Genomic DNA, 27515 nt, shown 5'->3' on the forward strand with positions numbered 1-27515 from the left:
AAACGCCCAGGTGAGACAGCAGTCGAACGGCTGCTGGATCCCAGGACCCAGCTGGGCCCCATCCTGATGCTGAGCCAGTGGAAGTGGGTTACCTGGAGCTAATGGAAATGTTAGGGAGCAGCCGGGACGTTCAGAGGAAGTGGTCAGCGTCGCTCCAGCAGATCCAAAGCTTTTTTTTTTATATAAATAATTTTTATTGAAGTTTTTACAAAATACAAAATATAAACATCATAACTCTATTAACGTACACCCGCGGTAACACCCCGTAAACAGTGCCCCCCAGCTGCAAGAGCAACTTCAAACAAAAGGAAAAAAAAACCCAAATAAAAACAGAAACCAAAAGACAGAGAAAAGAGAAAAAGAAAAAAGACCAAGGGAGAGAGATAGCACCCTCCACAAACCCATGTGTACAGTTCTCCCTCCCCCCCGCCCTCCCCCGGGTTGCTGCTGCTGTCGGCCTATTTCCCTACCGTTCCGCCAGGAAGTCCAGAAAGGGCTGCCACCACCTGAAAAACCCTTGTACTGATCCCCTCAGGGCAAATTTCACCCTCTCCAATTTAATGAACCCTGCCATATCCGAGATCCCCAGGCCTCCACGCTTGGGGGCCTCGCATCCTTCCACTGGAGCAAGATCCTCTGCCGGGCTACTAGGGACGCAAAGGCCAGGACCCCGGCCTCTATTGCCTCCTGCACTCCCGGCTCCACTGCCACCCCAAAAATTGCGAGTCCCCAGCCTGGCTCGACCCTGGATCCCACCACCCTCAACACCGTCTTTGCTACCCCCTTCCAAAACTCCCCCAACGCTGGGCACGCCCAAAACATATGGGCGTGGTTCGCTGGGCTCCCCGAGCACCTAGCACACCTGTCTTCGCCCCCGAAAAACCTACTCATCCTCGTCCCGGTCATGTGAGCCCTATGTAGCACCTTGAACTGTATGAGGCTACGCCTCGCACAGGAAGAGGAGGAATTCACTCTCTCCAGGGCATCCGCCCATGTTCCCTCCTCAATCTCCTCACCCAGCTCCTCTTCCCATTTACCCTTCAGTTCCTCCACCGAGGCCTCGTCCACCTCCTGCATCACCCGGTATATGTCCGAGATCCTCCCTCCTCCGACCCACAGCCCCGAGAGCACCCTATCCCGCAACCCCGTGGAGGCAGCAAGGGGAACCCCTCCACCTGCTGCCTGGCAAACGCCCTCACCTGGATGTACCTAAACATGTTCCCCGGGGGGAGCCCAAACTTCCCCTCTAACTCCCCCAAGCTCGCGAACCTCCCCTCCACAAACAGGTCCCTCAACCTCCTAACCCCTGCCCTGTGACAGCCCCGGAATCTGCCATCAATGCTCCCTGGGACGAACCGATGGTTCCCCCGTATCGGGGCCTCCATCGAGCCCCCCATTTCTCCTCTGTGCCGTCTCCATTGCCCCCAAATTTTGAGGGTAGCCGCCACCACCGGGCTCGTGGTATACCTCGTTGGAGGGAGCGGCACAGCGCCGTTACTAGCGCTCCCAGGCTCGTGCCCACACAAGACGCCGCCTCCATCCTCTTCCACTCTGCCCCCTCCTCGCCCATTACCCACTTACGCACCATCGCTGCGTTGGCCGCCCAGTAGTACCCACAGAGGTTGGGCAATGCCAGCCCCCCCATCCCTGCCTCGTTCCAGGAACACTCTTCGAACCCTTGGAGTCCCATGCGCCCGCACAAATCCCGTGATACTGCTGTTGACCCTCCTGAAAAAGGCCTTTGGGATAAAGATGGGGAGGCACTGGAACAAGAACAAAAAAAACCAAAAAAAAAAAACCTCGGGAGCACCGTCATCTTGACGGACTGCACCCTCCCCGCCAGTGACAGCGGTAACATATCCCACCTCTTAAACTCCTCCTCCATCTGCTCCACCAACCTTGTGAGGTTGAGCTTGTGCAGGGCCCCCCAACTCCCAGCCACCTGGACGCCTAGGTACCTGAAGCTCTTCCCTGCTTGCTTCAGTGGGAGCCTACCAATCCCCTCCTCTTGATCCCGCAGATGCACCACAAACACCTCGCTCTTGCCCAGGTTCAGCTTATACCCCGAGAAACCCCCGAATTCCCCAAGGATCCTCATCACCCCCGGCATCCCCCCACCGGGTCCATCACATACAGCAGCAGGACGTCTGCGTACAGTGACACTCGATGCTCCTCCCCCCCCGCACCATGCCCCTCCAGTTCCCTGACTCCCTCAATGCCATGGCCAGGGGCTCAATTGCCAACGTGAAGAGCAAGGGAGACATCGTCCCCCGATGCAGCCGAAAGTACTCCGACCTCCTCCTATTCGTGGCTACACTTGCCATCGGGGCCTCGTAGAGCAGCCTCACCCACCGAATAAACCCCTCCCCAAACCCAAACCTCTCCAACACCTCCCACAAGTACTCCCACTCCACCCTATCGAAGGCCTTCTCCGCGTCCAACGCCACCACTATCTCCGCCTCCCCTTCCACCGCCGGCATCATAATGACATTGAGGAGTCTTCGCACATTTGTGTTCAGCTGCCTTCCCTTCACAAACCCCGTCTAGCCCTCATGTATGACCCCCGGCACACAATCATCTATTCTAGTGGCCAGGATCTTTGCCAGCAGCTGAGCGTCGGCGTTCAGCAACGAAATCGGCCTATATGATCCACACTGCAGAGGGTCCTTGTCCCGCTTCAGGATCAAGGAAATCAGCGCCCGTGACATAGTTGGGGGCAGAGCCCCCCCTCCCTTGCCTCGTTAAAGGTCCGGACCAACAGGGGGCCAAACAGGTCCAAATACTTTTTATAGAATTCCGCCGGAAACCCGTCCGGCCCCGGCGCCTTCTCCGACTGCATGCTCCCTATCCCTTTGACAACCTCCTCCAACTCGATCGGCGCCCCTAGTCCCTCCACCCGCTCCTCTTCCACCCTCGGGAAACGCAACCTGTCCAGGAAGCGCCCCATTCCACCCTCCTCCACCGGGGGCTCAGACCGGTACAGTTCCCCATAAAAGTCCCTGAAGACCCCATTGACCTCTACCCCCCTCCGCACCACCTTCCCGGCACTATCCCTCACTCCCCCAATCTCCCTGGCCGCGTCTCGCTTCCGGAGCTGGTGCGCCAGCATCCTGCTCGCCTTCTCCCCGTGTTCATACACCGCCCCCTGTGCTTTCCTCCACTGGGCTTCCGCCTTTCTGGTCATCAGTAGGTCAAATCTGGCCTGAAGGCTACGCCTCTCCCCCAGCAATCCCTCCTCTGGGGCCTCCGCATATCTCCTATCCACCTGCACCATCTCCCCTATCAGTCTCTCCCTCTGCTCCCCCCTCTCCCAATGGGTTCGGATGGAGATCAATTCCCCCCTCATCACCGCCTTCAATGCCTCCCAGACCGTCCCCACCCGAACCTCCCCGTTATCATTGGCCTCGAGGTATCTCACAATACACCCCCGGACCCTCCCGGCCACCTCCTCCTCCGCCAGCAGCCCACCTCCATGCGCCAGAGCGGACGTTGGTCCCTCTCTTCCCCCAGCCCGAGGTCCATCCAGTGCGGGGCATGATCCGAAATGGCAATGGCGGAGTATTCCACTTCCTCCACCCTCAACACCAGCCCCCTGCTCAGGACAAAAAAGTCAATCCTCGAGTAGGCCTTATGTACATGGGAGAAAAACGAGTACTCCCTGGCCCTTGGCCTCGCAAGCCCCCAAGGGCCCACAAGGGCCCACAAGGGCCCACAAGGGCCCACAAGGGCCCACAAGGGCCCACCCCCCCCCCCCCCCCCCCATCTGGTCCATAAATCCCCTCAGCACCTTAGCCGCCGCCGACCTCCTACCCGTCCGGGACTTGGATCGATCCAATGGGGGATCCAGCACAGTGTTAAAGTCTCCCCCCATGATCAGGCCCCCCACCTCCAGGTCCGGAATGCGGCCCAGCATACGCCGCATGAACCCCGCGTCGTCTCAATTTGGGACATAAACATTCACCAACACTACCCGCTCCCCCTGCAGCTTGCCACTCACCATCACGTACCTCCCGCCAATGTCAGCCACCACCTTCAACGCCTTAAACGACACCTTCTTCTCCACCAGTATCGCCACCCCCTTCCTCTTCTCGTCCAGCCGAGTGGAATACCTGGCCCACCCACCCCTTTCTCAGCCGGACCTGGTCCACCACTCTCAGGTGTGTCTCCTGGAGCATGGCCACAACCGCCTCCAGTCCCTTCAGGTGCGCAACTACTCGGGCCCTCTTGACCGGCCCATTCAGCCCCCTCACATTCCAGGTTATCAGCCGGATCCGAGGGCTCCCTGCCCCCTTCCCCTGCCAGTTAGCCATACCCCCTCCCTTACCCACCCCCGGCCAGCGTCCCACGCTCTGCCAGTTTCCCACGGCGGCACCTCCCCCCCCCCTGCGTCCTCCAGCTCCTTCCTGACCGTTTCAGCAGCAACCCGGTAACCCCCCCCTCCTCTCCCCCACCCAGGCTAGGACCCCTCCTAGCCGTGCCCCCCCCCCTCTACAGCACTCCCGTGAGCCAGCTATCTTCTGCTGACCCCGGCGGCTCCCGCCCTACTTTCGGCTCCTCCCAACGTGGGACTGCCCCTCCTCCATAGTGCCCATCAACCAGTCCACCCTCCCCCGCGCGGGAGAAGAAGACCCCGCCCCCTCCCAGCACGTAGCATATCCAAAGCTGATTGGAGGAGTTCCAGAGGCTACAGGCATAGGAGATGGTGACGGCAATGAATGGCACCGAGGCCAACACTGTTAGGGTGGCAATCGCACTGGAGAGCCTGGAGCACGACGTCGGCACCATTCGTGAAAGTGTCCAAGGCGTCGCGCAGTCGGTGAAGGCCATGTCCGAGCATCTTGGCAAAATGCCCGATTCGTCACCCAGTACCAGTCTGATTTTGAAGAGGTTCTGCAGGACATGTCCGGGTCTCAGATGGGAGGTGCTGCGGAGCTTGTCCCAGTCACTGCAATTCAATGCAATTCAAGCATTGCTCATGGCGTTGACACAATGGTGCGGACAATGGTGAACCGGCAGGGCTGGCAGAGCCAGATGTTGCAGGGGCAGCCAGGGCTCATACCAGCTGCCCCTTCATCCCATGTTAGATCCCAGGGTCCTATGGGCACCGACTGGGAGGAGGGGACGCTGACTGCCAAGCCAGACGTGCCCCATGGAGTGGCGACGGTGGCCACCAGCTCCCCAGAGTTCGACCTCTCTGATGAGGCTGCGCCTGGAATACGGGATAGGGCTGTGCACGTGCGTCCGACAAGTAGGCCGGGGCCCTCCGGCCCCAGAAGAAGCCCGCCGGGGCCACGGGACAAGGAGGCAGCTGGCAGCCTCCACCTCAGATGTGCATCCTGGGGAAACACCTAGACGGAGTGGGAGAGCTAGGAGGGCCAGGCCCACTGAGGGCATCGGGGAGGGGGCAGCACCAGTGGGAGTGAGGTATTGTACAGCACATTAAACACCTTTTTGCACAACCATGGACGCCTCTGTCACGTTCTTCCGCAATGCAGGCTGACCTCCGGCCCCTTTGTCCATCTCTTCAGACATCCCCGCCATCCCTCCTCTTCCCCATGGTGCTCACCCACCCTCCGGCCGTGGACATATCCCCGGAGCTGTGTCCCATCCCCTGGGTGTTCGGATGTTGTGTGTGGTGTTGCCTCCTGCAGTGTTCAAGCATGTGAATGGGATGCTAGGCAATTACTCCCACGTGCTACATGGCCCTCCCACCTACGGGAATCCACTTAGCATGTGTGAAGTGCTCATTTAGCCACGATTGCCAATTCCCGTGAAAGTTTGAGAGCCATGGTCACTTACGTTGGAAAACATGGCACCTAAAGAAAAACAATTTAAAATGAAGTAATTTTGTCTTGCGTGGAAAGGATTTGGGAAGGACAAAGTTAAAATATATTTTACAGAAAAAATGAATTTGGACAGCTTTTAAAAATAATGCATGTCGTTTTTCGGTGCACAATGACAAGAGCCAATTTATGTCATGTCACAGATGAATGTTGATCCCAAACTGAAGCAATGAAATTCACAGATCTCATCCCAGGTCTCAGGCCTGGAAGACCTCTATTCACTTAGAATGGCTGGTGCTTTATTCAAACTTAAATCCCGTTTTAGGGGACAGCAGGGAAGCTTTTATTGACAAGGCTACTGATGTGACTATTGATTGGATAAAGCATCAGAAGGACCTTCCCATTAACTGAGATAATCTGCGAGTAAATTGGGTCTGAGGAAGAAGCATAGCCGAGTGACGACAAACTCAATTGTGAAGCTCAATGCTAAGATCAGAAGACTAAGCAGTAACAAGTTAACAAGTGCAGCATTTATTCATTTTCTTAATCTCAGAGTTTTGTGGTTGGTTAAACCAGGGTGACATTTCTTTATAATTGTTATTCTGAACAAAATCACTCGCTGTTTCTAAAATAAATGAATAGCTTTTGTCTGGTCTCATGTTACTAATCTTTGTAAAGAATAGTGACGCATAAAAGAGCAAGTTTCCCCAGTTCTGTTCATTAAAAGGTTCCTATCATTTAAGGAATTAACACATGATTTACAATAAGTGTATATTCCTTTAAAGAACAGGAATAGAGATGTAACCGTGACTAACCAGAGAAGTTAAAGTTAGCATTAATCAAAGGAAGAGGCTCATAAAGCAACCAAAAAAGCAGCAAGCCCGAGGATTGGGAGCTTTTTAGTATTTAGCAAAAGTGAACCAAGATACTGATGAAGAAAGATGAAACCGAAATGAGAAAAAAAACTAGTGAGAAACATAAAATCTGACTGTAAAAGCTTTGATAGATTTGCGCAAAGACAAATGTGTGTTAATTACAGACAGAATTAATAATGGTGAATGAGGCAGCGAAAATAACCAATAATTTCTGTAGAGTATTTTTTTTTAAAGGGGCAGCACAGTAGCACAAGTGGACAGCACTGTGGCTTCACAGTGCCAGGGTCCCAGGTTCGATTCCCTACTGGGTCACTATCTGTGCAGAGCACGTTCTCCCAGTGGCTGCGTGGGTTTCCTCCGGGTGCTCTGGTTTCCTCCCACAGTCCAAAGATGTGCAGGTTAGGTGGATTGGCCATGATAAATTGTCCTTAGTGACCATAAAGGTTAGGAGGGGTTATTGGGTTACGGGGATAGGGTGGAAGTGAGGGCTTACGTGGGTAGGTGCTGACTTGATGGGCTGAATGTAACAAATTAACAAGTGCAGCATTTATTCATTTTCTTAATCTCAGAGTATCTCTTCTGCACAGTATGTTCTATGAAATTACATTTTGGGTTCCCAAATGTGATTATTAGATAACAGGCACTTCAGCATACTTCCGAATTTAAGCTTCTCACACAGGACTAACCAATAGCACAGTGCCAAAGATAATGTCCAAGGTAGACTTAATCTTTGTAACAGCTACTTCAGAAGAGGATGTACAGTACGTACAATTAGTTCTCACATGAAGTTGAAATCTGGCTCAGATTGTCAGCTGTAAAAACTTCAAATATAATTAGTACGGTTTCAACTTAATTTGTAGCAAGTTTAAATTCAGAGGACAAGGGTGACCAAAATTTTCTTAGCTAGTAAAAATTGGCAGGTTTGCAAATTAATTAATTTCAATTTATAGTTAAGAACAAAAGCCCCGTATATAAAGATAATATAATCAGTATCAGAAGTGTCATATATAATCAACAAGATGAACATTACCTTGATGTTGATAAGCCTGGGATGGCTGGAGTGGGAAACGTGAATCTTATAAAAGTCATTTAAAGGATGTGGGCGTTGCCAGCTCGGCCAGTTTTATTTTTGCACTTCCCCAATTGCCCGCGAGATGGTGGTGATGAGCTGCAGTCTTGAACTGCTGCAGTCACAGTGTTGACGATAAACCCAGTGTTGTTAGGGAGGGAGTTCCAAGATTTTGACCCAGCGACAGTGAAGGAACGGTGATATATTTCCAAGCCAGGATGGTGAGCTACTTGGAGGGAAACCTCAGATGGCGGTGTTCTCATGTGTCAGCTGCTTTTGTCCTTCTTGATGGTAGTAATCATGGGTTTGGAAGGTGCTCCGAAGGAGCCTTGGTGGTTTCCTTCAGTGCATTTGTAGGTGATACACACTGCTGCCGCTGTTTGCCAGTGGTGGAGGGAGTGAAATATACCTTCGTCCAGAAGAAGGTGCCCTTTTAAAATTAGGCAGCTTCACTCCAGTTAACTTACACTTCCAATCGCATGCATTTTTCCTGCCAAGTGTTCCAAATTCCATGAACCCTGATGATTTGTATAGATGTTTCCTAAAATTTATTAAAAACTATGCCTTATTCGAATCGAGTTCCCACATTTCAGCGAACTTCATGGAATGCAGAAAAAAAACTGAACTTTGAAATGCTATTCTTAAATTGGAGTGCTCAACACTGCCTCTGGCATGGAAGGTGAGAACGGAATATTATTTTTAACAGTTAGGTCATTCACTCTGGAAGAAGTTCAATATCCACCTGTCTCTCCCATGAATAATAACTTTTGTAAAATTATATTGGGGTTAATACGATAATAAACGTCCGCCATTAAACTGATATTATGCCAAATGATGAGACAATTTATTTTCTTTTACACATTTATTGCAGAAAAAAATTCTCAAAAAGTAACAAATGGGAAATATTATATAGTGCACACTGAGGGAAAGTATTTACAAAATGCCTGGATGTCTTGTACTATTTAGCCAATAACTTCCATTTGAGTCAAATAAATAAAAAAAAATACTGTAAAAGACATTACAATTGACAACATATTAAATACAATGATATCTTTCGGTGTACAATGGTCTTAAACTCAGCATTCATTGTTGCAATTATTTAGAAATTAACTTGTAATAAAGTTATTTTGAAAAGTTACACAAAATCTCCCTTAAGACTTTAAAACCATGACGCATTAAATGAAAAAGTGCAAGAGAAGTTGTGTTTATACAAGAGTACTGTCTTTGACTAGAGTAAAAGACAAGATCATTAGCATCACTCCCAGAAAATCCAAATATCCCTTATTAAAGTAAACACTCAGATTTGAGTTTTTAAAAAAGAAACTGTACCTTGCATCTTGCACATCATTACCTCAACCAAAATAAATTCATATCAGGTGTTTAATGTTAGCCAATGCCTCTCATCTTATATTCCCTATGATCAAGGCTGTGATTGAAGTAATGAGCACCAAAATCAATTCATACTGCAGCTGGCTTGAATACATAACAGAATAAACTCCAAGCAGTAGATTAAAGATAATTACTACTGTACTTCAGCAACATTGTACCTGTGAAACCAAGACACTAATTTTTAATTCACTCTTACTCCCATCCTCCCACCTTCTCTTATATTCTACACATTATTCCTTGACTAAGACAGCAAAGGGGTAACTGGAAATCAGGCTCCTGACAATACTGCAAGAAACATCATGCTTTTACTGCTCTCCAAATGGCTGCAGCTAGGATACTCAACTTACTGTGAACATTGCAGAGATATGGAGGAAAAACAAAACTAACCCATAGCCGACCAGACAAGGATGCACTGTGCCCACTAGCATAGACATAAATAAAATTCCTTATTAAAAACTTTTCATAAATCTGTACCAGATTTTAGTTTTCAGAGGCGGATGGTTAATTTTACTAGATTACATTTACTTTGGTTCTTTGCCTAAATTTCCCTCTTACTCCAACCTTTGCTCCGGAAAAGGTTTACTTGTAGCATTGGTGGAAGACTGAACTTCAAGGCAGCCGTTGCAGCCTACCAAATCATATCCCAACATTCTATTGAGGCCTCAACTCTAGTGCCAAACTGGGGATTTAAAAAGTAAAAAAAAAACATTATCATTGATTATGTACTAGATGTGGGCAACAGAATAAAGCTATCAGATTGTCTCATCACAATGTCCTTTGCAAGGCACATATTCAACCATCCACAGCCTGAATCACATGTTAAAATATCAATGTTCTGTTCTCACCAGAGAAGCAGAATTTCCGCCCCAACCATCCCCAATGTTTCCACTGTCATCAGGCTCACTCATTATTGTGACGCTCCAGTGCCCAATAACACTATTACATTCAGCACCTTCAGCTGAATGCCATGCATAAAATCAGAGAAGCGCAAAAAACAAAACTAAGCCAAGTTGGAATTCAAGAAACAGAACTGGGAGCAGAATAAAACCCTTGGTACAGCATTAACTGAGGTAGTACAGTACTGAATTGATTTCCCATCCCTATTAAAAACATTTTTTTTTGAATGATAGATTGGGGTCAGATCTGCTGACTGAAGAACTGTTACTGATAGAAACAAATGAATGCACTGCACCCTTGGCTGATGCTTTCCTATATGATTTTAATCGGCTATATCCCCATGTATCCATTGTTTCAATGCTCAAATGATAGCAACAGCAATCATAGATAATGATTTGACCAATTCAAAGGTAATGATTAGCACTGTTTAACTCTGTCAGTTATATCAATGTATTTCAGAAACATTAAAACAGACATTTTTGAATTTATTCTTAATAGGGCTTTTGTAAAAGTAAACGTACAAAACATTTTCTTTCCAAATACTCTGTCCATAAGAGTACAAAAAAATAAAAACACGTAAATATATTTTCAGGTTCAGTAAGAACAGGAGAGGTTAGTCTGACTTCCCTGAAGTCAAAAAGTTTCCAAATGTGCAAGGTCATGGTTCTAGATTAATTAGAAGACAAAACAGCAATTTCATGCTCTTGATTTCAAATAGTGGCTATTCAAACACTCGTACTCTGAAAAAGAATATTTCACTTTCCCTTTTGGTCTCCTAATCCAAAATTCTTCTTTGTTGGTTTGACTGCAGTCAGCATAAAGTGTTGAGAAAGGTGACTGTTTTGCTCTGAAACAGAGCCTCTTTTTCCACCCCCCAATCATGATTATGTGTATAGCATTTCCATGCAGCTAAAACACAGATGCTTTGTCACTTCAGACAAGAATGGCAAAACTTGGAGAATGTAGAGAATTTGGTGCTGTCTTCCAGTCATTTCCCTTGCAATTCTTTACATGACTTGGCAATTGAGCAATTCAAAGCAGTATCTGGGCCACATACGGTGAATGAGTGCTTGCTATAGCTGCCAGCAAGGGCAGGTCACTGGATTCAATCCTAAGGTAGGAGAAACAGAAGCAGTAGTTTCAAATTAGAGTTCTGTAAAGCAAAGCACACCATGCTGCTGCTAGTTACATTTTTACTGATAGGTGCATTTTCAAAGAAAATCTGTAACAACTGACAGCAGGTAAGTTATTTCTTACAGAATATGCTGGTGTTCATAATAAGAAGTTGGGTCTACCCAATGTTTTATAGAAATCAGTTTTTGAATCAGTTTTAGGAGGCTGGTGGAGCAGATGGAGGAGGATTTCAGGAGGTGGGATGTGTTGCCACTCTCCCTAGCGGGCAGGGTCCAGTCGGTTAAGATGATGGTGCTCCCGAGGTTTCTGTTCCTCTTTCAGGGCTTACCCATCATGATCCCGAAGGCTTTCTTTCGGAGGGTCAGCAGGAGTATTACGGGGTTTGTGTGGGCGCAGAAGACCCAGAGGGTGAGGAGGGTATTTCTGGCGTGAGGTAGGGAAGTGGGTGGATTGCCGCTGCCTAACCTGTGTGGGTATTACTGGACTGCGAACGTGGCAATGATTCGGAGGTGGGTGATGGAGGGGGAGGGAGCCGCATGGAAGAGGATGGAAGCGGCGTCCTGTGTGGGCACGAGCTTAGAGGCACTGGTGACGGCGCCGTTGCCGCTCCTCCTGGCAAGGTACTCTACGCGCCCGGTAGTGGTGGCTACCCTCAAAATCTGGGGGCAGTGGAGGCGGCATAGGGGGGGAAGTGAAGGCCTCAGTTTGGTCCCCGATATGGGGGAACCACCGGTTTGTACCAGGGAGGATAGATGGAGGGTTTTTGAGCTGGCTCAGGGCAGGTATCAGGCGGATGGGGGACCTCTTCCTTGACGGGAAGTTGAAAATGAAAAAATGTAAATCGCTTATTGTCACGAGTAGGCTTCAATGAAGTTACTGTGAAAAGCCCCTAGTCGCCACATTCCGGCACCTGTCCGGGGAGGCTGGTGTTACGGGGGTTTGTTTTCATGGTTCTACGCCTATTTCTTTTTCTTGTTAATTTATTGTTTTTGTATTTGGAGGAGGGTGGTTACTGTTTTTCTTTGCTGGGATAAAATTTGAATTAAAATTACTTATAAAAAAAAGTCTTTGCAGGTAATGAAGTCTTTACAGGTCCAGATGGAGAGACTGGAGAGAGGGATAATCACAGGTTAAAGAGGTGTGAATTGTCCCAAGCCAGGACAGTTGGTAGGATTTCACAAGCACAGGCCAGACAATGGGGAGGGGTGAATGTAATGTGACATGAATCCAAGGCCCCAGTTGAGCCGTACACGTGTGCGGAAATTGACTACAAGTTTTTGCTCGGCGATTCTGTGTTGTCGCACGCCGTGAAGGCCGCCTTGGAGAACGCTTATCCGAAGGTCAGAGGCTGAATGCCCTTCACTGCTAAAGCGTTCCCCGACTGGAAGGGAACATTCCAGGCTGGCGCTGGTCGCGTGATGTCCGTTCATCCATTTTTGAAATGTCTGCATGGTCTCGCTAATGTACCATGCTTCGGGACATCCATTCCTGTAGCGTATGAGGTAGACAACATTGGCCGAGTCGCACGAGTATGTACCATGTACCAGGTGGGTGGTGTTCTCGCGTGTAATGGTGGTATCCATGTCGATGATCTGGCACGTCTTGCAGAGATAGCCATGGCAGGGTCGTGTGGTGTCGTGGTCGCTGTTCTGAAGGCTGGGTAGCTTGCTGCAAGCAATGGTTTCTTTGAGGTTGTGCGGTTGTTTGAAGGCAAGAAGTGGGGTGTGCGGATGACCTTGGAAAGATGTTCGCCTTCATCGATGAAGTGTTGAAGGCTGCGAAGAAGATGTCGTAGTTTCCACGCTCCGGGGAAGTACTGGACGACGAAGGATACTCTGTCGGTTGTGTCCCGTGTTTGTCTTCTGAGGAGGTCGGTGCGGATTTTGGCTGTGGCGCATTGGAACTGTCGATCGATGAGTCGAGATCCATATCCCGTTCATATGAGGGCATCTTTCAGCGTCTGCAGATGTCTGTTATGCTCCTCCTCATCTGACTAGATCCTGTGTATTCGGAGGGCTTGTCCATAGGGGATGGCTTCTTTAATGTGTTTAGGGTGGAAGCTGGAGAAGTGACAAATCGCGAGGCAGGAATGTTCCCTTCCAGTCGGGGAACATTTCAGCAGTCAAGGGCATTCAGCCTCTGATCTTCGGGTAAGCGTTCTCCAAGGCGGCCTTTAGGACGCGTGACACCGTAGAATCGCCAAGCAGAAGCTTATAGCCAAGTTCTGCACACATGAATACGGCCTCAATTGGGACCTTGGATTCATGTCGCGTTACCTTCACCCCCCACTATCTGGCCTGGGCTTGCAAAATCCTACCAACTGTCCTGGCTTGAGACAATTCACATCTCCTTAGCCTGTGATTATCCCTCTCTCCAGTTGCTCCCTCTGGACCTGGAAAGACTTCATTCATCCGAGGAAGGAGCAGTGATCCGAATGCTAGTGATCCGAAACAAACCTGTTGGACTTTAACCTGGTGTTGTAAGACTTCTTACTGTGCTCACCCCAGTCCAACGCCGGCATCTCCACACCAGGCAATTAAGGATGGACACTATATAGTTGCAGATCACCAAATCCATAAAATACACAACTGTTGAGACTGTAGCTACCTGCAACTGAATGGACTTGATGCGCCAAGTCAAGACTCAAAAATAAAGTCATAATTTTAGCAATTTACTGTGGGCAATCAGTGCCATAGAATTGTACCCTTTTGTAGAGGGAAACAGAGAAAATACAAGAGAAAGAAAAGTTTCCAAGTATTTTTGTAAGCTTGCAAAAGAAACTTGGAAATACTTTTAAGCATATAAAGCAAGAACATCCCAGAGAGCTGGCTGAATCGTGATAACTGCAGAGAAAGTGAAACAATATCATTCAAAACACTGTATGGTGTGGTACTCTTCAGGGTTATTCCTCCAGAAGGGGTCTAGAATTCAGCTTTTGCCAGGCAGAAATAGGGATGCAATCTTTACATTAACATTAACTGCTGGAATGTGCCTTTGTGAACACAGACATACAGGTAAGAATCTTAAGGTACCAGAAATACACGGCACCATGTTCTCAGACCCCAGCATGAATCAATGTTTGCAGGGCAAAAGAAAAATAAAACAAGGGGGAAATGATTTTGAATTGGTCAGGGTGATGACCTGCTCTTTGGCCTTTGCTTTCATCATTAGGCAAGTATAAACGTGAGCTGGAGTGATGACACCACCATCTTTCCATTCCCAAAGGCAGCAGATCTAGAATTAGGAACTGGGTAACTGTCGGTGTGAAGCAATATTTCAAAGCTCTAAAGCAGCACTTCAACAAAGTGCACACTGCAACATTACACATTTAGCTATGTTATTCATGGATTGATTTGGACAGGACACAGATCGGAACTCCTTACCCCAATACCATGCCCAATTCCTTGACATGTACTCTCATTTGGCCCTTAAGATATTCTGACAACATCTTGCTTTTGAAATACAACTCCTGCAGTCGATCTTCAAGGTGCATTATACACTAAATGAAAGAAATTAAAGAAAAAACACAATCAGTTCAATATATTGTGTGTAAGAAAAATCAAAGATAATTTCATCATCTGAACCAATAATTGTGAAGGTAAATTGTTATTCCATCTTCTGCCATACTGAAATATACAATAACTGAGGGGTCAGCCTCTCCTTTTTATCTGGATTCAAATCCAAAGCAGATGTAACGGAACAAAATTATTTTCTACTAATTGAGACTATGCAAAACGAGCTTCAACATGTTCAATTCAGTTCTTAGTGCTGTCAAGCAGTATTTAAAGTTCATCTTACTTGGGGACCACAGTGGAGGTAAAAGGTTTACTGGTACAATTCATGCTGTGCTGTAAGAAAGGCAGTGAGGAGCAAACGGAATTCTAGAATCATTTCTCAAACCTCCTCACTGCTGAGTCATCACATGTTGTTCTGTTCCTCTAACACAGTATTACCTTGCACATTGCTTGCTCTCTGCAAACAAGCCTCTTCCACACCTAGAACCTCTCCCTAATAAGTGATACTTTAACTCTGAATTACAATCAGCAACTATTTTCTATTCACCATAGATGCTCCAATCTGTCTACTTCTTACACCATATTTGCAAATACCCTTGTTGAGGTATGCCACACACCCACGGGTCCTGTCTAGGCCTACTCATACATTTTCCAGGATCTTTTTAAATTTATAAACGATTCCTTTACTTCCAAATTGTTCCTCTGAGGACCTCTGTTGTTTACCCACCTTTCTGCACCTCCACACTTACTTTAATAAAAATCATTTCTGTTCTTTTATCTTATTGAGAAGCTGCTCATCCTTGCTGCTAACGTTCACTTAAACCGCTCTTCAACATTTTCCGCAAATTCTCTCTACACACAATCACCCCCATTTTTATTGTATAACGTTTTCACACTTCGGAAAGGTCCTGATCATTGGTGGGGCTATTTTTCAAATTAAACCCTTGAAATTTACAGTATTAGGAGGCATTTGGCTCAACACTTTGCTAAAGCAACCCGAAAGTAATCACACCACCTTGCTCGCTCTGTAGTGCTGTAAATTACTCAGCTTTAAACACTTATCTACACTTCCCCTGAAAAAAATGCAATAGCTTCATCTCAACTACTCCGTTATAAGCATTCCACGAAACTCTCAATATAAAGGCATTTCTCAATCTCCTTTTGCACTTATAGCAACAATTTTTAATTCATGACTGATCATTACTGACACCTGAATCAGAGAAAACAACCTTTTACTATTCATACCGTGTGCATACTTCTTAAACACATGCTCTTAGGCAAGGGAGAGAGTCCCAATAATTCTAATTTCCCCATACAACTATAATTATCTGATATAATTCTGACTAATTCAAACTGTGTTCTCAATAACCTGACAGCTAAAACTTAACTCTAGCTGCAGCCTAGATGTTGTTATGAACAAATCTAAATTGTAGCTTCACGTTTTTGTGCACCAAGGTTCTATTTTCAAAATCTAAAAGTGTCTTTATATCTTTGCACCTTGGACCTTCAATATCTTTGAATAGATATTCCTGTTCCTTATTTTTCCTACCAGCATCCATAACTTAGCATATTTTTTCACTGAATTATTTCTGACACACACAAACACACGTGATCCCCCCCCCCCCTCCAGTCTCTCTCACTCGCACATTTAATATCAAAAGAATGCGAAGGAGGAAGGACTGTGAGGCTGTTCCTGTTCATTAGTATGATCCTGCAGTAACAGGAGGATATGGTCACCAAGAAACAATACCACTTGAGATGCTCACATCTGTTTTTGGTGGTAGGCCGCCTAGCAGATTTTCATGTCGGTGGTTTAATTTACGGATCACCGACTGTTTCCGGAAATGGTCGTCATGGAGATAAGAGGCCATCCGGAATTTGTGGGATCAAAGGGTGAAGCAATGCAGATATAAACCAGATCAATACCAATATTGATGTTAGTACAGCAGTGTCAATCTCAAAGGCATTATAAAGTGGATTAAACTGGACTTTGAGGTGTTTATAGGTAGGTAAAAATTCATCATTTGAATATTCAAGAGCAAAGTATGACAACCGAATGCTAAAACTAAACATTTCCAAAATGCACTCATGTTATGTACAATGGAAAGTGGTGCTTGGCTATTTCCAACTACATTAGTGCTCATGTGTTATTTTCAGGAATTATCAGCAACAATGTTTCTGAAGAATTTCAGTTAGTGGATCCACCCATGTCTTATCAATATTATACTCACAAAGTTTGGTGAGAGATTTAACTTGTAGAGCTGCAGAGTGGAATGAAGCAAGTTAGATACTAAGCTGGATACAAGTACTTCTTTTCCAAGTTTGTTGCTGTCTGTGGAGCGCCTCTGGCTACTTGCAACCTGCACCGTCCACTTATCCACGTCCGCGATAATGCAGACAGCTTCTGCTATTGGTTCATCCAATACTGGATGCTGAACAGAAAGAACATGACATAAGTTTTTTTTTAAATGTATTTTATTACAAACGTGTATCAGAATAGGTTACAGCGAAAACACTGTGGGAAACATGTTTCCCTACAATAAACTACACAGTCTGTACAGATTTTTCCTCTTTTTCACCTTCCCCATGACGAACAGCCCCTCAAACACGGTCAGAAACATCCCCCACCTTTCCTCAAACCCCCCTGGAAAGCCCCTGAACTCATACTTTATCTTCTCTAATCGCAGGAAGTTGTACAGGACTCCCAACTAAGCCGCGGCCCCCAGTGGCGATGCCGACAAATTCGCCGCCGTGCAATCAGAGAGGCGAAGGCCAAGACATCGGCCTCCCTCCTCTCCATGAGCCCCGGCTTTTCTGAGACCCCAAATATTGCTACCAAAGGGTCCGGGTCCACCACCTACTCCACTAGCCTGGCTATGAACGCGAACACTCCCGCCCAGAATCTTCCCAATTTTTCGCAACCCCAAAACATATGTGCGTGATTTGCTGGCCCCCGCCCACACCTCTCACACTCATCTACTACCCCCGAAGGAACTCACTCATTCTCGCCCGAGTCATATGTACCCTGTGCACTACCTTAAACTGTATCAGGCTTATCCTTGCACATGAGGAGGTCCCGTTTACCCTACACAGTGCCTCACCCCATGCTCCCCAATTGATCTCCCCTCCCAACTCCGCTTCCCATTTCTCTTTAATCTTCCCGATCTGCTCACCTCCCTGCTCCCCCAGCCACTTGTATATATCCCCAATTCTTCCCTCCCACATCTGCGATCAGCAGTCGCTCCAGCAGGGTGTAGCCCGACAACCTAGGGAACCCCCTCCAGACCTTTCATGCAAAATCCCTAACCTGCAGATACCTGAACTCACTCCCCCTCGGCAGCTCTATCCTCTCCCTTAGCTCCTCCAGACTGGTGACCCTTCTTACAAATACAAATCCCTCACCTTGACCAGCCCCACTTCCCTCCACCTCCTGTATACACCATCCATACCCCCCCCAGCTCAAACCTCGATTCTCGCACAGCGGCGTTAGTAACGACATCCCTTCCACCCTAAAATGCCTCCTCAACTGATTCCATATCTTCACTGTGGACTGCACCACTGAATACCTACTTGGAGCCATTGGCAATGCTACCATCACCATAGCTCTCAAACTAGACCCCTTACAAGTTTCCTCCACCATCCTAACCCACTGTACCCCTTCTCCTTTCCACCACCGCCGCACGTTGTCCACATTCGTCCCCCAATAATAATGAAGCAAGTTCGGCAACGCCAACTCCCCCCGCCTCTGTAGCAGGGTCTGCCCCATCCTCGGCACCTTCCCCGCCCATACAAAGTCAGAAATGATCGTGTCCACTTTCTGAAAAAAGGCCGTTGGCATAAAGATTGGGAGAGCTTGAAAGATAAACAAGAATCTCGGCAGAATAATCATTTTCACCACTTGGTCTCTCCCTGCCAGCGTTAAGTGCAGTGTTCTCACCTCTTAAGATCCTCCCTAGCCACCTCCTCCACCATCGCCCATGGCTCTATGGCGAGCACAAAAAGCAGCGGTGACAGCAGGCACCCCTGTCTCGTACCCCTGTGTAAGTCAAAGTTTTGTGAGCTCATATCATTCGTCCTCACTCTTGGTGCCACACACAGCAACCGTATCATGCCACAAATCTCGGCCCAAACCCAAACCTTCTCAAGATCTCGAACATGTACCACCAATCCACCCGATCAAATGCCTTCTCTGCACCCTTCACGAAGCCTGTTTGAGCTTCCACCACCACCCCATGAACATAACTCTCCCTCCTTCCCTCCAACAACTTAGCCAATACTTTCACATCCGTGTTCCAATAGTGATATGGGCCTATATGACCCACATTTCACCAGGTCTTCCCCTTTTTTGGAATTAGTGTGATTACTGCCTGCGTCATCGTCTCCGGCATCACCCCTTCTCCAGTGCTTCATTAAACGTCCCTAACAGATGTGGTGCCAGGTCCATCGCAAATTCCTTATAGAATTCCGCCAGGTACCCATCCGGCCTAGGAGCCTTCCCTGACTTCATACCCCTGATATTTTCCAGCACCTCCCTCAGCCCCAGAGACTCCTCCAACGCCTGCCTCTTTGCTTCCCCCACCTGCGGAAATTCCAGCTTGTCCAGGAACCGCCCCATGTTCCCCCTCCTCTCCCCCCTGCGTCCGCCTAATAAAGTCCCTGGTAGTACTCCCTAAATGCCTCATTTATCTTCCCTGGTTCTGACACCACAGCCCCAGTCTGTATCTTCAATATTCTCGCGCCTTCTTCCCATACTCATATTGCACCCCTCTTGCTCTACGTAGTAGAACATGATGCAAGTTAATACATCTTCTAATTTGGAGCATTAAATATCAAACATCGTGTATTTCCATAATAAATACCATAAAGTGGGTATAGCAAACCTGTAATGGCGGAGGGCTGAGAATAGGTCATCTGCTCTCTACCATTTAGAGCAGATGGCATGAAAAGGTTAAAACAATCCTAAACAATGTAATATTTTATTTTCCAACAAGTCACTTGATTTTTCCAATAAATAACTTTTTTTCATAAGGCTTTTTAATCAATATGCAGTCAGTGTCAAGGTGTTTGACAAATATAATGCACAAGAGGTATCCATAACACTTTAGTAAAATAGGGTTTGATTCTAGTTACGGAGAATAAAAAAGCTGGGGTTCAGAAAAATCCCCAAACAACTCCATCTCCAACAAAATTGTCAACAGTCATTCAGGTTTATTATTGTAAATTACACTGTGCTTCAGTTGGCTTAGTGACCAAACTTCTGCAAAATAGTTGAATTGAAAGGCATTTCAGGAAATGAACCTGAGGCAAAATGATAAAATGAACGACCTACTTGTACAGCATGCGTTAAATCTGATGCCAAGCACTGCTTCAGCTTCTCGTCACTGCCTGTTCCATGCAGAACAAAGTCAGATACATAATAAGGGCAATAACCACCAAAAAGGGACCTTCCAAAATTTGCCATACTGGGTTTATTGCAGCTTATTTCAACTACATTTGACCTATAAGAGAGGAAGAGAGTGACGTTACATTAAGTTCCATCAAAAAAACTGCAGCTATTCAAAGCTTTTATTTGTTGGATTCTTTTTGACTGGTTAAGACCAAAGTTGAAAGAATCAAGTTCTCACTGGCTGGAAAGAGCAGCTAAAAATCTTTATTTCCAATTGAGCAAGGAACAGAAGTACTAATTTCAACTTGGGGATATATAAATTTGCAACCAGGTCAACTCTACGATTTTTACATTGGTTACCTTCTTTGGCAATTAATCATTGGAAAAGCCCAATCCCATCTCGACAAGGGAAATTTGTTGTCATTCCCAGTAACTGACTTCTCATAGAATTTACACTGCAGAAGGAGGCTACTCGGCCCATCAAATCCATACCAACCCTTGGAAAGAGCACCCCACTTAAGCCCACACCTCCACCATATCCCCGTAACCCAGCAATCCCACCTAACCTTTTTGGACACTAAGGGCAATTTAGCGTGGCCAATCCACTTAGTCCAAAGATGTGTAGGTTGTGGGAGGAAACCGGAGCACCCAGAAGAAACCCACGCAGACACTGGGAGAATGTGCAGACTCCGCACAGACAGTGACCCAAGCCAGGAAACGAACCTGGGACCCTGGAGCTGTGAAGCAACAGTGCTCACCATTGTGCTATCGTGCCACCCCCTTCTGAAGTGTAAGTAAAATAATGGAGTCTCCCCATAACTGATGCAAGATAACTTTGAAACAAGACAACTGACAAGACAAAGTCACACAACCAAATCAAGGTGAGGGGATAATTCCACAGTTGATTAACTGACATTCAGCTACCCTAAATTAAGTTTCTCTCTTTGTGTAATTCCCATGTTTGGCACACAATCTAATACAGAGGGATGATGTGTAAATCATTGGCAGCATAACACTTGTCACCACCTATTAGAATTCTAACACACTACAACCACTAAATAGACTTCAGGAAGCAGTGAGAGCAGCGGGACTACATTGTAACCAGGAGCCAGTCAGAACCTATGTTCTAAAAGAAAACAAAAACAAGGTGTGACATCACATGGAAGCAGGTAGGTGATTGACTGGTGAGTATTTTCTATTTATCGCATCTTGGAGGGCAGCAGGAAGAAACAAAACTGGGTAAGGCATAAAAATCAGCTGAAAGAGACTTCACTTTGGAGAATGGCGGCGGAGTAAAAGCTGGGAGTGCAGAAAGAGTGAACAATGAAATCAGCAATAAAAAAAGTGATGTCAGCACAGGGGAAGTGGCTGATTGATGAGTAGCTGATGAGCAATTCTACTTTTTAGTCACCAGTGTATAATAAATTGTCTGTAAAGTTGAGACACAATGGGCAGCACGGTAGCATGGTGGTTAGCATAAATGCTTCACAGCTCCAGGGTCCCAGGTTCGATTCCCGGCTGGGTCACTGTCTGTGCGGAGTCTGCACGTCCTCCCCGTGTGTGCGTGGGTTTCCTCCGGGTGCTCTGGTTTCCTCCCACAGTCCAAAGATGTGCGGGTTAGGTGGATTGGCCATGCTAAATTGCCCGTAGTGTCCTAATAAAGTAAGGTTAAGGGGGGGGTTATTGGGTTACGGGTATAGGGTGGTTACGTGGGTTTGAGTAGGGTGATCATGGCTCGGCACAACATCGAGGGCCGAAGGGCCTGTTCTGTGCTGTACTGTTCTATGTACTAACAGGGCAGCTCAGCTGCATGGAAAGCACACCTTGTGTTATGTGGGGAGAGTGTGCATGCTTCCCATGGCCTAGATGTCACGGAGGTATCATTAGCTGTAGAAACTTAAGCTCCAGGTTTCAGAATTCATAGTCGGAGTCATGCAGCATAGAAAGCGGCCCTTCGGCCCATCATGTTGAGCTTGCCATCAAGCACCTCTCTATTCTAATGCCATGGTCCAGCACTTGGTCCATAGCCTTCTACGCTATGGTGTTTCAAGTGCTCATCAAAATGCTTCTTAAATGTTGCAACGGTTCCTGCCTCGAACATCCTTTCAGGCAGTGACTTCCAGATTCCCACCAACTTCTGGGTTGATAAGGTTTTCCTCAGATCCCCTCTAAAACTCCTACCCATTGTCTTAAACCAATGCCCCCAGGATATTGACCCCTCTTTAATAATAATAATCTTTATTAGTGTCACAAGTAGGCTTACATTAACACTGCAATGAAGTTACTGTGAAAATCCCCTAGTCGCCATACTCCGGCGCATGTTCGTGTACACCGAGGGAGAATTCAGAATGTCCAATTCATCCAATGTCTTTTGGGACTCATGGGAGAAAACCACAGCACCCGGAGGAATCCCACACAGACACTGGGAGAATGTTCAGACCCTGCAGTGTGACCCAAGCCCGGGAATCAAACTCCGGACCCTGGAGCTGTGAAGCAACAGTGCTGAACACTGTGCAATCGAGGGGAAACGTTTCTTCTTATCTACCCTGACTATGTCCTTCACGTCCTCCCCCTGTGTGCGTGGGTTTACTCCGGGTGCTCCGGTTTCCTCCCACAGTCCAAAGATGTGCGGGTTAGGTGGATTGGCCATGCTAAATTTGCCCGTAGTGTCCTAAAAAAAGTAAGGTTAAGGGGGGGGGTTGTTGGGTTACGGGTATAGGGTGGATACGTGGGTTTGAGTAGTGTGATCATGGCTCGGCACAACATTGAGGGCCGAAGGGCCTGTTCTGTGCTGTACTGTTCTATGATCTATAATTTTGTACACCTCAATCAAGTTTCCCCCCTTCAGCCTTCTCTGCTCTAAGGAAAACAACACCAGCCTAATCAGCCTCACTTCATAGCTGAAACACTCCAGCCCAGGCAACATCCTGATTAATCTCCTCTGTACCATTTCTAGTGCAATCACATCCTTTCTATAGTGTGGCTACCAGGACTGCACACCGTACTCTAGCTGTGGCTTAGAGTGTTTTATGTAGCTCCATCATAACCTCTCTGCTCTTATATTCTACGCCTTGGCTAAGTAACCCATATGCCTTTTTGACCACCATATCTACCCGTTCTGCTGCTTTCAGGGACCTATGGACATGCCCCCCAATGCCCCTCTAGTCCTCTGTACTTCCTAGTGTATTCCCTTGCCTTGTTTGTCCTCCCCAAATGCATCATCTCACACTTTTCAGGGTTAAATTCCATTTGCCACTGTTCTGCCCATCTGATCAGCCCATCTCTATTGCCCAGTAATCTAAGGCTTTCCTCCTCGCTATTTACCATAGCACCAATTTTTGGGTCCACTTCGAACTTGCTGATCAATTTGAGTGTTGCCTGAAATCAATGACACAGCCACAAGACTCAGAACTAGGTGAATAGCACATTCATGGAGGCAATCGCACTGCAGATCAAGAGAATAAAAGTAAAGAGGGAATAGGTAACCGCCAGATGGTACAGGAGGACCAGGGTGGTATTGTAGAGTTCCAAGTCTATCTTGCTCACTGGCCCGTTTTCCATTTTGTATAGTGATGAGGGCAATGTTCTTTAGAGGAATGCAACCAGACCCAAGTCTGTAGCACCAAGGGTGGTTCAGTTGCACAGGAGGTGAAGAAGAAAATGGAAGAGTCAATAGTTTGGGGAATAGGCAGGCATTTCTGCTACTGTAACTTGACTCCAGGATGGCAAGCATCATGTAGCTGCAGGACACCCTATTGGAGAATGGTGAACAGCCAAAGTTCATGGTCCACATTGGTACTAACAACACAGGGAGAAAAAGGGATGAAGTTCTGAAACCAGATTTGACAGAGCTAGGAAAGAGATTAAAAAAGCTGGACTTCATGGGCAGTAATCACAGGTTTACTCCCAGGGCTACGTGCTAGCGAGTACAGAAATAGGAAGCTAGAGCAAATGAACACATACAATCAAAGATTTGACAGTCCAGAAGGAGGCCATTCAGCCCATCAAATATGTACTGGCCCTTGAAAAGAGCACCCTACTTCAGGACACACCTCCACCCTATCCCCGTAGCCTCACCTAACCTTTGTTTGGACACTAAGGGGCAATTTAGCCTGGCCAGTCACCTAACCGCACATCTTTGGACTGTGGGAGGAAACCGGAGCACCCGGAAGAAACCCACACAGACACGGGGAGAACATGCAGACTCCGCACTGACAGTGAATCGAACCTGGGACCCTGGAGCGGTGAAGCAACAGTGCTACCCACTGTGTTACTGTGCCGCATGGGCTGGTGAGATGGGGTAGGAGGGACAGCTTTTGATTTCTGGGTGTTGGGGTTGATTCTGGGGTAGCACAAGGGGACCCGCACAAGGAGGTGGATTTAGAAGGTTCAGAACCAGTGTCCTTATCGGCAGATTTGCTGGTGCTGCTGGGGAGGGTATAAATTAGCTTGGCAGAAGAATGGGAACCTGCGAGGGAATTCAGGTACGAAAAACCAGAAGGCGGCAGCAACAAAGGTCAGCATCAACAAAGAAAAGTGCAGCACAGGAACAGGCCCTTCAGTCTTCCAAGCCTGTGCCGACCATGCTGCCCGTCTAAACTAAAATCTTCTGCACTTCCGGGGTCCGTATCCCTCTATTCCCTATATATTCTCTATATCCTATTCATGTATTTGTCAAGATGTCACTATCTTCCCTGCTTCCACCACCTCCTCCGGCAGTGAGTTCCAGGCACCCACTACTCTCTGTGTTAAAAAAACTTGCCTCGTATATCTCCTCTAAACCTTGCCTCTCGCACCGTAAACCTATGCCCTCTTGTAATTGACCGCTCTACCTGGGAAAAAGCCTCTGACTATCTGTCTATGCCCCATATAATTTTGTAGACTCTATCAGGTCGCCCCTCAACCTCTGACGTTGCAGTGAGAACAAACCGAGTTTATTCAACCTCTCCTCATACCTAAATAGGGTCGAAAGACCGAAAAAATTAAAAAAAGCAAAATAAAGGCAATCTATGTGAATGCATGCAACATTCACAACAAGGCATGGGTATAATCTAATTGCAATTACAGAAACATTACTGAAGGTGACCGTGAATATTCAAGGTGTATTCAACATTTATGGATGGGTAATAAATGCTGACCCAGTTAGCACCCACATCCCATGAGAAAAATTAAAATTGAATCTACATGTAGATTGGATAAACAAAATTAACACTAATGCTGTGGAGGGCAATTTCCTAGAATGTATGCAAGACAGTTTTCTAGAACATTATATTGAGGAATCAACTAGGAATGGCCATTTTAGATTTAGTATCATGCAATAATCATGTTATAAATGAGCCTTTACAGAAATGTGGCCGTAATTATAGAATCATGGAATCTACAATTTACATTCGGCCCATCGAGTCTGCACCAGCCCTTGGAAAGAGCACCCTACCTAAGCCCACGCCTCAACCCTACCCCCAGAACCCAGTAACACCACTTAACCTTTTGGACACTGGGGCAATTTTTTAAAATCATGGCCAATCCACCTAACCTGCACATTTTTGGACTGTGGGAGGAAACCCACGCAGTCACAAGGAGAAAGTGCAAACTCCACAAAGACACTTTCGAGGCCGGAATTGAACCCAGGTCCCTAGAGCTTTGGGGCAGCAGTGCTAACCACTGTGCTGCCCTATGACAGAACTTTACATTAAGTTTGTAGTGATGTAGTTCAATCCAAAACTAGGGTCTTAAATCTAAACAAAGAATATTATGAAGGTATGAGAGGCAAGTTGACTGTGGGAGATTGGGAAACCACATTAAAAGGTATGAAAAAATGAAATGAAAATGAAATGAAATGAATGAATGAAATGAAAAATGAAATGAAAATGAAATGAAAATTGCTTATTGTCACGAGTAGGCTTCAAATGAAGTTACTGTGAAAAGCCCCTAGTTGCCACATTCCGGCGCCTGTTCGGGGAGGCTGTTACGGGAAGGCTGTTACAGGTATGACAGTAGACACACAATGGTAGCACTTAAACAATTTATAACATGGTTTAATATTTATTCCTTTGAGGCACAAATACCCAATTGGAAAAGTGATCCAAACATTGCTAATATTAAAATTCAATCAAAGGAATGGTCACTGTCCGTGTGGTGTTTGCACATTCTCCCCGTGTCTGTGTGGGTCTCACCCCCACTATCCAAAGATGTGCAGTGTAGGTGGATTGGCCATGCTAAATTGCCCCTTAATTAGAAAAAACTAATTGGGTACTCTAAATTTAAAAAAAGGAAGAGGCTTATAAAAAGTTTCCCCAGGGGCTGGTTTAGCTCACTCAGCTAAATCGCTGGCTTTTAAAGTAGACCAAGCAGGCCAGCAGCACGGTTCGATTCCCGTACCAGCCTCCCCGGACAGGCGCCGGAATGTGGCGATTAGGGGCTTTTCACAGTAACTTCATTGAAGCCTACTTGTGACAATAAGCGATTTTCATTTCAAATAATAGCATGAGGTATGGGATCATTTTAGAACTCCGCAAAGGAGGATCAAGAAACTGATAACTAAAGGTGAAATAAAAATGATAATTATGAGCTGCATAAAACTGGACTGTAAAAACTTCCATAGTTAAGAAAAAGTAAAATTCAATCTACATGTAGAGAAATTGAACAAATACTTTGTCGTTTTCACTGAGGAAGATATTAAAAACCTCCTTGAATGTGGGCGGGGTCAAGGGAAATGCTGATTCGAGAGAATCATACATTTGAGCCAGGAAGGTGGGATGGGAATTTTCGGAGAGGGGAGTTAGAGTATTAAAGGATTTGTTTCTGGGTGGCCGGTTTGCGAAGTTGGAGGAACTGGGGGAGAAATATGGGTTGGGGCAAGGGGAGATGTAAAGGTATATAATTTTGCCAGGAAGGAGGTATAGAGCTTTCCGATGGCACTGGCACCCACACTGTTGGAAGAGATATTGACGACAAGGGGAATGGAGAAAGGGGTGGCGATTTATGGGGTGATTCTGGGGTAAGATAAGGTATCGCTAGAGAGGATTAAGGCGAAGTGGGAGGAAGAGTTGGGGGAGGATATTGAGGAGGGGTCATGGTGTGAGGTGCTCCGTAGGGTTAATGCATCAACTTTGTGTGCGAAGGTGGGCCTGATACTGTTCAAGGTGGTGTATAGGGCGCACCTCACAAGGGCGAGGATGAGCCGACTTTATGAGGGGGTGGAGGATGTTTGTAAACGGTGTGGGGATGCCCACTAATCACGTTCATATGTTTTGGTCCCGTCCTGGAGGGGTATTGGATGGAGGTCGTTAGGGTAATCTCAAAAGGTGGTGCACATCAGACTCGAACCAGGTCCTCTCGAAGCCATATTTGGGGTGTCGGATCAGCCGAGGTTGGAAGCGGGTGCAGAGACAGTTGTCTTAGCCTTTGCCTCGTTAATCGCCTGAAGGCAGATTCTGTTGGGGTGCCTCGGCATGGCAGGGGGATCTG

At 46.8% G+C, this 27515-nt stretch overlaps 1 protein-coding gene across 6 annotated transcripts in view; it reads right to left on the minus strand.

Moving 5' to 3' along the window:
* Positions 1-8570: 8570 nt before the first annotated feature.
* The window catches only part of fnip1 (folliculin interacting protein 1), a 151283-nt gene continuing 132338 nt past the window's right edge, over positions 8571-27515 (minus strand). For all 6 annotated transcript variants that reach the window (XM_038795933.1, XM_038795932.1, XM_038795934.1 and 3 more), the window contains 4 exons: positions 19992-20160; positions 16894-17094; positions 14531-14646; positions 8571-11124 (listed from right to left, as the gene is read on the minus strand). In XM_038795933.1, the coding sequence (XP_038651861.1) occupies positions 11046-11124; positions 14531-14646; positions 16894-17094; positions 19992-20160 (565 nt within the window). In that variant the 3' untranslated portion in view covers positions 8571-11045. The remainder of the gene's footprint in view (positions 11125-14530; positions 14647-16893; positions 17095-19991; positions 20161-27515) is intronic.

The sequence above is a fragment of the Scyliorhinus canicula genome, chromosome 4 (assembly GCF_902713615.1).
Source record: "Scyliorhinus canicula chromosome 4, sScyCan1.1, whole genome shotgun sequence".
In the NCBI taxonomy this organism is placed as follows: domain Eukaryota; kingdom Metazoa; phylum Chordata; class Chondrichthyes; order Carcharhiniformes; family Scyliorhinidae; genus Scyliorhinus; species Scyliorhinus canicula.